The 14,737-nt window shown below is 42.3% G+C and overlaps 1 protein-coding gene across 1 annotated transcript; it reads right to left on the minus strand.

The window, feature by feature from the left end:
* Positions 1-4,634: 4,634 nt before the first annotated feature.
* On the minus strand, positions 4,635-12,894 carry CAV2 (caveolin 2). The gene is made up of 3 exons (XM_032205775.1): positions 12,716-12,894; positions 12,430-12,617; positions 4,635-5,753 (listed from the first exon to the last, which is right to left on the minus strand). The coding sequence occupies exons 1-3, from the start codon at positions 12,860-12,862 to the stop codon at positions 5,603-5,605; spliced, it is 486 nt and encodes a 161-aa protein (XP_032061666.1). The 5' UTR covers positions 12,863-12,894; the 3' UTR covers positions 4,635-5,602.
* Positions 12,895-14,737: the final 1,843 nt, after the last annotated feature.

The following is a 14,737-nucleotide window of genomic DNA, read 5'->3' on the forward strand; positions in this document are numbered from 1 at the left end:
GATATATTGCAATGTCAGCAAGATCAGAATCAGCCCTATTCTTTATGTACAGCTTCAGCAGCAGCTAGGCTGTCAGATAACAGGCTGCCAACAAGCAGCCTTCCTCACACAGAGTGCATAAAGACCTGAGGCTTGGGAGAGGAAGATCTCTGTGTTTTAGTGTCTTCTGTTGAGCTGCTTCAGTGCATCCTTTTATGTGCATTTTTGGACGTTTTGCTGGATGAAAGCCTGAGCTGCCAGGAGTGTTGGTAGTGAGCTTTTATCAGCTGCGAATGCTCTGCTTACCCTGCTGCGTGATGATAAGCATTGGGATGGGTTTAAAGCGCAGCCCGGTGTTTTGCTGTTTCCCTGATTTACAGACCTGTAGTCCTACAGGATCCAAGGTGGCCCTTCTGTTCCTGCTCTCTGGAGGCTTTTTGTCCTTCAAATCAGAACTCACTGAATTGGAATACTCCCACTGAGGTGGATGCCCTTGTCACCAGTATATAGGTCCAGTATACAGGACCACACTTTCTTGTTATTTGGCCCGTTTATTCCTTGTGTCAAAGGAGTGGTTTCCCCAGGAGAGACTGTGAGCTGCCTGCCTTCCCATTCCTTTCTTCTCATAGCCTCCAGCTGTGAGTGATTTCCTTTTACACCGAGGCACTGCTGCCACAGCATGTTGCACAGCAGCCTGAGGGCTAGAAGTGTGATCCAACATGTGAGAGACCTGAGATCAATGTTTGGCTATCTGAGGTGTGCTAATGCATTTGGACTCTTGGGAAAATATTTTTTGGGAAGTGTCCCCTTCTGCTGGTGTGCCATCAGTGTATTTTCAGGGTACCAAGCCATTCTCTTCCCTTGTTTTGGGGTTCTTCTCTTAGATGAGAGTGAGCTACCAAGTTGCTCAAACAAGGGCAGTTCTAGGCATGACCAAAATAAAACTCTAGGTACTGAGGGAAGGTTACACGAAAGGGAGGTGCCTTCTGGGTTTAGACATGTTCCTGGCTGGGTGGCATCTGGGCAGGGATTACAGTTTTGGATTTAAATGCCTGACTCGCATCTCAATCCTACTGTAGGTGTGTACATTCTTTATTGGAGCTAGTTCCTGTAGGTCTCGATTGAGACAGCTTGTAACTGTCTCAGCTGGTGAGGCACATGGATTGAAAGCTTTAATTCCGTCAGCTGAATGTAAGTTTTCCAGACCTTGAGCAATTGGAGCAGCTTTTTTCTCAACCCTTTTTGGTATCAAATTCCTTGACAAATACCAAGCTGGACCATGAATACTGGTTACAGTCAACACCACTCTGTGCCATTCTGCCAGTCCTAGCATATCGTTGACTGTTCTAGCACCTCACTCTTGGCACTCAAACACTCACTCCCTTGGCTTACGTGATTTTTTGTCACTGAATTTAGCCATGTAAAAGTTTCATGGGCAATGCCAGCCTCTAGTTGTAGCGGTGTGAGCTGTGACAGTGTAACATAAAAATAAAGGTGAGGCAGGTACATAAGGAGATAAAGGAGCTGAAATTGAACCGAGGCAGATGGAAAAATAGACAATTTTTCCTCAAAAGCTTGGAACAGAAACATGAATCTCTACATTTTATTCCATCTAAGTGTCTAAAGTAGGATCTGTTAAAATGCCTTCTGAAGGAGTCCTTCTATCCCTACTTATAGTGGGAGGGGGAACCTGAAAAACTGAATGCTTACAGCAGGTGAAACACCTCAGCCTCAAGTCAGGAGACAGATGTGCAGAGAAGAGCCTGCCCTACTACTTAGATGAAGCTTTAGTTGCTTCCATGGGCCTGCAAACTTTCTGGAGGAAATAATTTTTATTATAATTATTATTATTTATTTATTTGTTTGTTTATTTATTTATTTTGTAGCAGAGGAAAGGACCCAAGCCAAGCCAAACATTTCGCATTAATCAGTAGAAAGTCTTCTCTGGAGGATGGTTCTGAGCACGAACCTTTCTTAGCTCCTCTGAATTGCCTCTACAGAAGACATTTCTATTTTGTTGAAATAAGCTGTGGAAGATTGGTGTCACCAGGCTAAAATTAACCTTATTAATTCACCCCTCACTTGTAAATCCTTGCACGAAGAAAGCACCTCAGTTTTTAATGTGGAACTGCTGGTTCAATGTGCTCACTGGAGGTCTTGAGCTCCACGAACACAGTGTACTAATGTGTTTGATCGTGTTCCGTTTGCATTTTCTTTTTCTTAAAAAAATAATAACACACATGTTTTTTCCATGTATTTTTAAAAGAGAGTTAGTACAGCCTAACAGCAGTAGTTTTATCTCTGCAGGTGGGGGAAAAGATCACACCCTGTAAAAATAATGGGCTTGCCATTCTTTGGCTTCCAGTAAATGTGAGTGTGTGGTCTGAGGTCCCAGAGCTGCAGGGATGCTCTGAATATTTCAGTCTGTGCCTGAGTGACTGTACTGGGTAGGTGGGAAAGGGCTCCTTGTTTACTAACATGTCAAAGTTCCTATTAAGAATTTGTGCCAATTTATGTGGTGAACAAATAGGGTGGAGAAATATAGGACATAAATATAGAAGTCTTACAGTCAGATTAGAAGGATTCTATAGTTGTCATGAGAATGTGGGCTAAATTTTGTTGTGAATTAAAAGGAAAAAGGCCCAAATTTGGGGTTATGTCTGTATGTTAGATGTGACTTCCATGAAAAACACAATACCGAAACATTTTGCATGACAGAACTGAATCTCCAGTTCATGATTGTGAATCTAAGGTCTGCAGTAAAAAAAGGCAATTGGAACATCCCATACTTTTTTATTTACTTACCCTGCTAACTCTAGCATAATGATGGAAAGTTTACTTTTGCTAAGAGCAACATTTTCCCCATTTCAAAGAGAGGAAGAGGACGCAAAGTCCAAAGTAGATGGCCTGAATCAGGTGCAATTTTCCTAAACTTGTAATAGAAAATGAGATGAAGTTTCTGGATTCTTCTTTTTGCCTAAATTCTTATTTGTACATTGCTGTTAAGATATCAGTTGGTATCATTCGTTCAGATTTCAAAAGAGTTAGAAAAGAACTTAAGAAACTGATCCCTGCACTTGAGAACATAACTGAGAGCCAGCGCCCATTCCCTCCCTGCTGTCCACCAGTGCTGAGAGCCATGGGCAGTATCAGCTGTGGAAGAGCTGTGTGAAGTGTCAGAAGTGACAAATCCATGGAATGCAGGCAATGCTGGAATCCAGAGCTGCCTGGGGCAGATTAACACCTAGCAGTAACAGCTAGAGAAATGGTGGAAAGAACCAATTAATGACACACAGAAAGGCCCAAAACACAAGGACCAAGAAATCATTCTACTTTATTCTCTGTGGTAGCTAGAGGCAGCTGACTTCAGTAAGCTATTGAAAAATGCATATACCCAGTAGTACATGACCTAAATTACTACATTTTTCTCTAGGGAATGGCCCTAGTCTCAGGGTTGGATGCACACCTGAGTTCTCTCAGATTTCAAGCTTTTAAAGGACTACTTTCAGACACAGGAACCAGCACTGACTGGTTTTTATTTTTATTTTTATTTTTTAATGAATTCATCATGGGGATATTTTTGTGAAAAATGTATTTGTAAACGTCTTTGGACTTTGTAGAAGAAAAAAAATATCAAAAGAATTCAAGCCTGGCCTGATTAATTTTTATTTTCAAAAGATGTATTTCTGTTCTTAACAAAAGAAAGGTCTTTTGAAGAGCACATCTGAAAAGAAAGCTAACTTCTTGCAGAAGATGGAACTCCCGAGAAGTTTTAGTGGGCACCAGTCATTAAGATCCAGTTTTTGAAAGCCATATGCATCCCTCTTTGTGACACATGGAAACGGTGTTTTTAATGTACAAAGATGTTCTTAATGTACAAAGAATATGCATCATTAGTTAGCTTCTGTAGGCCAATGAGCAAGAAAAGGACAATTCTGCAGTTCACTTGTAAATAAAGCATGTGCCCTTAAAAAGAATTAAGCTTTTTTTGAATATAGCCAAAATTCTGCATCAAGAGACCTGCATCAGAGAAACATTCTGTCTGGACTTGATTTGACACAAAGAGATACATCCTTTTCTGCTATAAATAAGTTAAATACAGTTGACAGTAGAGGCACTGTGTCAATGCTCATCCACTTCTTTTCCCTATGTCACATTTTGGAATAACTGTATAGTATTCTAAGCTGTGCAGCATTCTAAGAGCTTTTTAAAAAGTTGAAAAACCTGAAAAAAAAAAGAAGCTGAAAATTGGAAGAAGGTGACATTTTATTATTTTATTATTTGTCTTTTTTGACAAGAAATCTCTGGTGGTATTTTAGAAAATAAAATTTTAAATCATAAAAACATTTTGCAATTGATGGAAAACAGCAGCATAAATCCCAGGCTAATTTAATTTTAATGTATCTCCATATCTGTTCTATTACTCTTGTTTACAAGCCCTATTAGGTGCAGACCGAAGAAAGGCTTTTTTTATGGGTTAGGCTTTAATTAGTAAATAAGCAACATGGGAAGTCATGTCAATAGATAAGGAGAATTAGATAAGGATACCCATTACACTTACTTGACATATTTAACAGCTTGCCACCTAGTTAAAGTGCCAGCATAGTGTCTATAATTTAAAATATCACAATGTTCATACAGATAATACACAGAAATAGGCAGGGTTGTGTTTACTACAGCCCATTTTTAATAAAAAACATTTCTCATAAACAGATATTTCCAACTCTTTTGCATAGTTTTGTATGAAAAAACTTGTTATCTTTTCTTTTACACACAACTATATATAATGGATATACTAGAATTGCACAGCAACACTTAAAAATCTGCATAATTTATAAATCGAAATTTTAGTTATCTGAAGTCATTTTTGCAGTGTCTTACTCTGGCTGCCTAATAAGTTTGTTAGAGTTCAAATACCATAAAAATAATAGTTAAAAGAAAGCTGATCAAGTGCCATTTACAAAGGTACAAAATATACAGCAAAGTTAACTTCTCATTAAATAAAATATACATATTAGTTGATGATCCAAATCATTAGGTAACACCTTATTTTAAGGGATAAACTTACAGGGATCTTTTTCCCCGATATAGGATAATTACACAACAGTTAATTTCTCTGAATACTTATGCAATTAGTCACATTCATTTTAGCTGTGGATAATGAAGGACTGAGTATATCATTCTACGTAGTGAGGGCCAAAAGTTATCCCTGTTGGAATCGTAATAAAGTCAGCGTGAAACCCTTGGGACCATTTTCACCTGAAGTATCCCAGCCTACCAATTTAAAAATTTATAGTAATAGCGCCAATCATTATCACTGTGATGGCAATTAAACCTCCAAGAGAATTCTCCTGTAATCTAGCAATCAACGTACCATTAAAATAAAGTGTTGCCAACTTATTCCACATTTATTCTGTTGTTAAAATAGCAAGATATGAAAACTGCCTACTTAGTCTTAAATCGATTCCCTGAAAATAAATGAGTTTTAGAATAATAGCATGTTCCCACTTAAACCAGCCATTGTCATCTTAACAGTTTGGAATGAATGGTAAGTGCTTGCATGTTACATTAGCGAAGAGGTATAACACCATCTACAATTACAGCACTGTTGCATCCCCGACGTTTACTCTTGATCCAGGCGTATATTAACCATGGCAAAGCATCGGCCCACGCTATGAAAGAAAGGTTCAATGAAAACATCCGTCAGGCTCTTCCATATGGTTTGCACAGAAGGCAAGACCATGAGACAGGTTCTCACAAATGGCACCACAACCCTGTAAAAGAGCACATGGAAGATTTGTAAGATTATTGCCAATACAGCATTTGGAAATCGAGATAACAAAACCCAAGTGTGAGATCTTATGCAAAAGGAAGGTGATTTTATGACTCTAAATCTCTAAGCAATGTTATCTTAGACACTTGTACTCTATGTAGATTTCGCTCTCTCACAGCCTCACATCTACCCATGCATAAGCACCACGACATATATGCTCACTTGTGTGCAATAGCTTGCTAGTCCTCATCATGTCTCTGCTTCTTAAATGCCAACACTGAGCTAATTTTTGGACATACCTTTCATAGGGGTGAATTTTTGCTGTCTCTTCCTGCTGCTGGAGGGGATGGTGTATGTGACGGGCTGCAACCTCGCAGCCATCCCACTGTGGTTGAAGGACAGAGCTGTCCTTTAAGGAACCAGAGTGTGGGTCCTGGGGGCTTGACAGAAACCACACACTCCCCAGTTTGACTGACTGGAAACAGTGTTCTTTATGATCTGTTTGGGACATTCTTTTGTCCTTTGTCTGATATTTCTTCTGGCATCTCTTTTCTCTCTCTCTCACACACACACCTCGCCATTCATTCTACCATCATTCCACCATCACTGTTGCAAGCTGCTCCAATAAACAGAATCAGTAAAGTGACATTCAGCTACATTTAATTGCCATTGTAGGAGACGTGCCAAACTTCCTATACAAGGAATCTTGTAGACATCTTGAAGCTTTTCACTTATGGGTGAAAAACTATGGTAGAAAGAGGTCAAAACTCTTGACCAGGGAAAAGATCTCTCTCTCTTTCTTTTTTTTTTTTTCTTTCCTTTTTTTCCACTCAGGGTGCATACTTGAACATTGTGTGCTTCCAGTCTGCTGAGCTTGTATGCTCTCCATATGCCCCAACTCCAAGGCAATGCCATGAGCAGTGCCTCGGGCTAAGCAGACTAACACCAGAGCACATACGGCTGGTTCACCAGGGCCAGCAGATGCAAGGTATGTAATCACACTAGTGTAAGTTATTCTCCTTTTCTAATCACTTTCTGGCCGAAACCCTTAGTCATTTCACTAAGCCCAATGGGTACAGACAAATCCAAAGTATAAATAATTTATGTAATACTGAAGTGGTACTAGAACAAGGTTTTCAAAAATCTGTGTGCTATAGCTAACGTGTATTTCCTGTGTTAGGTAAAAGATACAGATTTCTTTGATAAAGACAATAAACTCTTCTAGTTCACTGTTGCATTCAAAATTTAAGAGGCCAGTCTTGCTTCCACGTAATTCTGGTGCAGAACTGTCATTGACTTTGGATGGGATGAAGGAAGTATTAGACAAAGTAGTTAATTTTATCACAGGTCTGAAAAATATGTATTGTGTATTTCCAGTGAGTGCTGCTCAGAATAACAGTGTAGGAAAAACAAAACAAAACAAAACAAAACAAAAAGGGGGTACATTTTAAGAAAGTTAAAGTTTTTACCTAAAGTGTCAGAATTAAAAAATATATTTTTAATGTTTATCTAACTGGATTCTCAGCTTCTAACACACAGTGCAAGCCATATACTAGTATGTCTGTGCTGCGCTCTAAACTAACCCAGATGGATTATAACAAGAATAGTTTTTCTAAAACCATCTCTTTCTTTGTCTCTGCTGAAACAGCTAGTAGTATACACATTATATAGAACTGTGAGAGTTACAGGAATACTGTACCTATAGTTTTATACCGAACCCTGTAAACTATCTGCTTTATAATCACATATCGTATCAGTGTATATAGGATAGATAATTTATAGAATTTAAAATCAGGGCTTCACTTGTTAGCACACAGTTGATAAACATCAGTAATGCAAAGGGAAAAAAAATGGTATTTCTCCAAGCAACATGGGGAAAACACCAGAAATGACTACTCAGCTTTTGTTGACTTCACCCCTTTCCCATTTCAGTTTAGTTTGTAAAGGCTGCTGCTTCTCAGCTACCATCTAAATTCAATTTGGCCTGCATCTTTTTTTTTTTAAATCTAACTGATTTGCAGGGAAGCAGAAAAGTTTATATTTCTATTGGATCCTCCATAAACTGGATCACACAAACTAACCAAATACCACATTATGCAAGTTTCACAGAAGGATGCAGTGATGCACAAGGAGTTCATTAGGAAAGGCTGGAAAAGCAGTGATCATGCTACCTGCAACTACTACAGAGATCATCTACATAGCACCAGAAATCAACATCTTTCAATAATGTTAAACACAATAAATAGCAACGTTTTGATAATGTTCTGTAATCTTTTTATATTTATTATCCAATTTTATGGTAAATGCATGCTGAAAACAGCATAGGCTATCTCCATAGGAGGATATGTGAAACATGCTAGCAAACAAAACTAATTAATGTAAATAGCTTTCAATTTTTAAATAAAAGTCAGTCTGCTTAGTATTTTCTAACATTAATAATATGCATACATATCTATATATGTATCTATGTATATGTTCTGAATTTGATATCTAAGCTGAAGGATTTTTTGATATAGGTATTTCAGCTACCTGCATGACCTATCACTAAATTGTTCTATGTATATATATTATAAAATACCCATCCTCTCACTAAGTAGGAGTCACCTCTTTTGGGAGCTGTTGACCTGAAATGAGCAGATTATCCTCCTTGTTCCACCCTATTCTTTTTTTTTCTTTTCTTTCTGTTCAAGGAATGACATCTACGGTATTATACCCATCATCCTTTCTCACTTTTGCTCATTTTACTTTTTTTCCCTGCTACTTCCTAATGAAACATTGTCAAGAACCAAGCACCTCTTCAAAATAGCAAAGAACAACTTAATTCTCATTTATAAAGATATTTTTGATTTCTCAGGAGGCAGTTCAACTTTTTATAGAGCTGGGCAATGTGTTTGGAGTAGTAATTCCCTATTAATTCAAATTCTCGCTTTAAAGTGAAGAATCACATCTTCTCCTGCAATGTCTTTCAAAATGGAATCCCAGACATGTCTTAATGCTATTTTTCCAATACTGTATCATCCAGTGGTTAAATTACCCAGCTCTGGGTTTGTGTGTGCACTATATCATGATTCTGAATTAAAAGCCTTGTATGACACTACAATATAAGCAAGTATTGTGAACAGACTCCTAAATATTGACTAGCAGTTTCAGAGCTTCTTGTAGAGTCCTAGTAACCCTTGGGCTACTTATGACTGCATTGTACATCCCAGGACCTAGGTAGACTGGAAAAGATAAAACTAAAAAGGAAGCAAAACAACATCTGCCTACTTCCTGTTCAGAAGACATGCGTATACAGCAGGACAACACCAGACCATAAGGCCACCTTCATGGCACAGCTGAACTGTAACTTCTTTCGATTTCAGACAGGCATGTAGGGATTTCAGGGTTGACTATGATAGTAAAAGTGATACAAATAGAAGCTGTGGAGAATGAGGTAAGAGATAATGCATGCCCGTATCTACTTTTCTGTGTGTATGCCTTTGGCTACATCTTAGCACTGTGCATAGAAGCTCAAGCTAAGAGGATCTCAGACTAACTGTGACTCTAGCAGATGACAAGAGTACAAAGCTGGCTGAGTCCTTATGCTTAAGCGTTCATCTCAGACCCAAGACTCAGGTTATGGATTCTTAAATGATGCACTGATTCTCAGTATAAACAAATAACATATGAGAACACTTTTCAGATAAGACTACAAAAAAGTGTATGTGAGGTTCAAGAGCTGATTTTCAAGAGTTTGCAAATGTGTGGCTTGGAACGAGAATTAGTACCTGATCTATCATAAAGGTCATGATTTTGCATGGGCTGCCTGGAAAACCAGCAGTATCCTGCTTATATTCAAAAACCAGTAACCTTAACAGCTTCTGTCCAAGACCATGTTTAAAAGTTTGCTCAGATATTCACAGAAAGATGTTAAAAGTTGGTCTGACGACTCCTGAATGTGTAGTCTGTGCCAAGAATGACAGCCAAGAGTAAAAGAGAAGCAATAGAGAGAAGAAGCCTTCCTTGAACTAGATTCTGTGTAGGTTACTAACCCGCTAGCTATTGCAGTTTTGACTCATTGCTATCTTTCACCAGGCAATGTATATCTGGAATCCAGCTCAAGAAGCCAGTTTGAGAACAGAACCATAGCATGCTCATTTTTTATAGGTCACAATGAAAATTATGGTGTATTATTATGTATTTCTTACTCAGTTTTCTTTTTGCTTTCTGTGATGTCTCATGTGCTTGCTTTCTTTTTTAGAGCTCTTTTTGCTGATGAAAGACAGCATTTACTCTCAGATATGAGGGGTACAACTCATGAAGCGTCCTTGATGCATGAGGAGCACTGTCAGACTTTTGTGGACTTTTGTTGTTGAAGCAGTTTCACATTTATCCTTGGGGAAAGGTTTCCCTGCAACTGATCAACGTCATCATCTCAATGGTTTGGATGCACTGAGGGAGGCACAGAGACTCCGATAAGCCCTCCTGCAGGCAGCCATGTGGGAGGGTGTGCTCAGAGTTTTCCCATGACGTTTCAACAGCTGAAGACAGAGTTACAATAAAATGCCCTTCCCCTCACCCATAAAACAAGGAGCTACTATTTTTCCAGGCCCATTGGGATTACATAGAAGCCAATACCATGTATTTAGGATCCCTATGGCTTGACCCTTTATTACCTCTGATATCTGTTGCTCTTGAACTACCCTCCCAAATGTAGAGACTTTGAAATCCTTAATCCCAAGATAGCTGGAATGCTGGGAGCTGCAGAAAAAGTTAACATAGGCTCAGTGTGTTCAACCTTTGTGTTGGAACAAACCCAGGTTGTGTCTGTGGGAAGACTAGACTGTGTTGGCTTTGGATTGTAGCATTGGGTGGGATCCAAAGGGGTGCAGATAGCTTTTCTGAGCTACGCAATTTTTTTCATACTCATTCAGTTGCAAGGAAGATCAAAATAGAAGATCACCTCCATATTGACAATGAAACTGGGGACATAAAATTATTTAGTCGGGAAACACTTGTGTTCACAGGAAGTCAAGGGAAACTTTCCAAAATTGAGTGCCACATTCAGTCAGTTCTATTTCAAATGCTCTGGGAATCCATAGCTCCTGAGAGTCACTAGGGACCACTTGCATAAATAGAAATAGACCTCTGAGTCCTGGTTCAGTGAAACGTCTATGTATCCAGGCTGTGAAATACAGATACAAGATCATTTGGAAGCACAAAAACTTATTAGTCTTAATAAATTGTGTATCTGTGAATTATTCCATCGATATTCCACTATTTAAATCTGTTTGCCTACTGTACCCTTTTGCAGTTATGGTACAGTACAGCACAGTGACCAAAGGCAGATCTAGAAGTCTGGGCACACTATATGATGATTTGAGGGCCAGAGAAGTAGTGGGTGGGTGGCTTTAAATTAGATCACAACTCCTTTGGATATTATACAAACTCTCCATGCTCCAAAATTTGAGTTAATCAGTTTTTGAAGTGGCTTATAATGACATCATCAACCCAAATGTCCATTCCACTTTGGAAAACTGAAATCTGCAACCAAAGGACTGCAATCAGAGGTTCATACATCCAATGTATTTCTAGCATTTTGAGTCTGTTTTCCAGTTTCTGGATTGTATTTTGTTTTCCTTACCAAAGGAAAACATGATTCCAGTACTACCCAAGTCAAATGAGACTTTGGCCAAAACCTATGTATATGGAAAATCCTAGTCTAGGAGCGACATTGATAATCCACATTCATCCCTTCCTCTGCAGCCTGATGGATTTTCAATTCTCTTCTCAATATTATTCTTTCTCCTGTCTTTCTTCCTTCTCCACAATCAACTGCCTTTCTGGGTTCAAGATACTCTTCCCTGGTATTTTGCCAGTATTTTCTGTTTCAGGTACACCAGCTTTACTGGCTTGGAGAGCAACTGTATTCGCCTGTGAACCTGGGCCATAGTCAGAAGCAGCTTGCCTGAGCTCTGAAAGGGTTCTTTGCTTAGGTGGAAGTGATTTGGGGCACTGCACCTAGAGCTGGCCATGTACCAGATATAAGGCAGTGACAGCAGACTTTGTGACAGTAGCAAAGAAAGCACAAGCTGGGCCCTCAAAAGCTTTCTTCAGGCCGTGAGGACAAAAAAGGGAAGAGGTAACCTTACTGAGAAGGTGTCAGGTGCAGGTAATACTTCTGCCCAGGTCTTTCACTTAAAACACAGAATCATAGAATGGTTGGAAGGGACCTGTGGAGATCACGTAGTCCAACCCCTCTGCCGAGCAGGATCACCCAGAGCACTTTGCACAGGATCGCATCCAGGTGGGTTCTGAGTATCTCCACAGAAGGAGACCCCATAAACTCTCTGGGCAACCTGTCCCAGTGCTCTGTCACCCTCACAGTAAAGAAGTGCCCCTCATATTGAGCCAGAACTTCCCGTGCTTCAGTTTGTGCCTGTTGCCTCATCCTCAACACGTTTTAACAACTTCTGTACTGCGGTTTACAGAAACAAGCGGCCATTACTATTACTAGAGCCAGCCGAGGCGCTATAGAAACGCTGGGACAGGCTCTCAGCCCCAAGGAGCTTACACAGCAAGGCGTGGGGCGGAATCACCGCAAAAGCAGCGTCTTCACCTCCCTCCCCTGTAACACGCAGCGGGCGGCGCGGGTTGACCTGTCCGCCGTTCGCCGGGGCGGCGCGGGGCGCACTCACCAAACGTGCAGGCAGCTGAGCGCCGCGAACACGATCCCGGCCACCAGGGCCAGCGGCACGGCGAGCAGCAGGCTGAGGAGCTTGTAGAGCACGTACTTGCTGAGCTCGAAGAGCGCGTGGCTGCAGATCCAGACCTTGTCGAAGGAGTGGGTCAGCTCGGGCTCGGCGATCACGTCCTCGAAGCCCAGCTGGAAGAAGAAGCGGCGCCGTCAGCCGCTGCCCCCGCTCCGCTCCGCTCCGCTCCCTGCCCCCGCCCCAGCCCCAGCCCCAGCCCGCCCCGACCCACCTGCAGGTGGGCGTTGAGCCCGTGGGGGTCCCGGTCCTGCTCGTCCTCCGCGTACTTCTCCGCCTCGGACAGCGCGGGGCCGCCCGGCGGGAAGTTGTCGTCGTCCATGAAGATGCGGGTGTCCGCCTTCTCCGTCTCCAGCCCCATGGCGCTGCTGCCCGGCCCGGCCCGGCCCTGCCCTGTCCGGCCCCGGCCGCCGCGGCTCCGGCGGGCTGGGGCGGAGCGGGAGCGCCGGGCTCCGCCCTGCTGAGCCCCGCTCCGGGGCCCCGGGCCGGGGAGGAGGCCCCGGGCTGCGGCCGCCCCTGCCGCGGGGCGGGCGGCACCGGGCGGCTGCTGGGGGCCGGGGCTTCGCCTCGGGCGCAGGCCCCGCGCTGCCCTCCCGGGGGTCTCCGCCGGCCCCGACCGGGTTTGGGGACCTGCCGCCCTCCTGCCAGCCCCCGGGGGAAGGCAGGAGGAGGGGAGGTGTGGGGCCGCTGCCCTCCGCGGCTCCCCTGCCCAGCCGGTCCTGCCCAAACCGCCGGGCGGTTGCCGCAATAAAATTGTCCACCCATCAGTACAGGCTGTTACCGTGTCCTCCCTGGGTTTTGGCTGCAGCCCGTGCAATTTATTTCCTCTATTTTATTCGTGAACGTGGTTTAAGCCTGAGAGCGCTCGATATAAAAGTGAGTAAGTGGCTCGAATGACAGCTAGCAGCGACTGATAGCGTTCATCTACGTTGAGAGCTGATGCACCATCAATTGTACATTTCTGCTGCATCCAACAGCCATAGAATCATAGAATAATCATTAAAGTGGTAAAAGACCTCCAAGATCATCTGGTCCAACCATCCCCTACCACTAATGTCACCCAACAAACCACGTCTGTATGCACCACGTCCAACCTTTCCTTGAACACCCCCAGGGATGGTGACGCCACCACCTCCCTGGGCAACCCGCTCCAATTCCTGACTGCTCTTTCTGTGAAGAAATATCTCCTAATTTCCATGATCTCTCACAGAAAGAAAAGTGACATTGCTAATCAATGATCCAGGCTCGTTAAATCGGAAAGAAGCTGGCACTACTAATCACTAGTAATTTTCTTTGCTTTTCACCAACGTGTTAAATTAAGAACAACCTTAAGCTTAGTGAAGCTCACAGGAAAGTGATATAAAAATAACTGTCCAAGTTTTGGGTAGGAAATCACCTAATACAATGCTCTGCGCCATACTGCATTGTTCTTGACCGGATAACTTCTGCAGAAAAGCTTTGCATCTCTGCGTAGCTCGTGTTGATGCTTTTTTCTTCCCCCCTAATGAGTTTAGTGCTACTGGTGTCACGTAAATGATTTAGATCCAGCAGTGTATCTGTGGCTCACTAACCGTAAAGGCTCGCAAATAACAGTTTACAATAGGTTCAAATGCAAGCAAAGAAACAGTGTGATGACTTGGGACATACTTCTGAGCTACATTTCTACCCTCACACCCAATTAATCTTTTTTAATTTTTTATTTATTTATTTATTTTTTTGAGTGGGTGGAACAAAAAGGCCAATTGTCCAGGTCGAGGTTCAATCCCACTCCTTAGGATGCTTCTGTCCAGCAATTTTTTTTTTTAACCTCTAGGTATGTGGAGCTGCTGTTCCAGCAGTGAGGGCAGCTTGAAGGCATTCAGTGGGCTTCTGGTGGCTGCTTGGGTCGGACACACAAATTTGGGTTTGGTGCTGGTACCAAGGTAGGTGCTACCAGCGGAGGATGCCAAACTAGCCCTGTAGCTACTGAAGTCAGACTGTTCTGGTTTATGTCAACTACTTTTTACCTTCCCTCTCACTGGACTGGACATGGATTGGGGTGCAGTGCTGCTCCTGAACAGACCTACCCACTTCCCAGCCACTCCTCCTGCATCTCACTCCACCAGCCAGCTGGAACATCAAGCCTGTAGCTCCCTGTGCTGAGAGCCAAGTTTGCTAAAAGCAAGGGGGTGGCTCTCCTTGCAAGATCGCCCAGGTCACAGCCCCTCACTGGAGAGTGGTCTTGGAGTATCAGCCC

The sequence above is a fragment of the Aythya fuligula genome, chromosome 1 (assembly GCF_009819795.1).
Source record: "Aythya fuligula isolate bAytFul2 chromosome 1, bAytFul2.pri, whole genome shotgun sequence".
NCBI lineage: Eukaryota > Metazoa > Chordata > Aves > Anseriformes > Anatidae > Aythya > Aythya fuligula.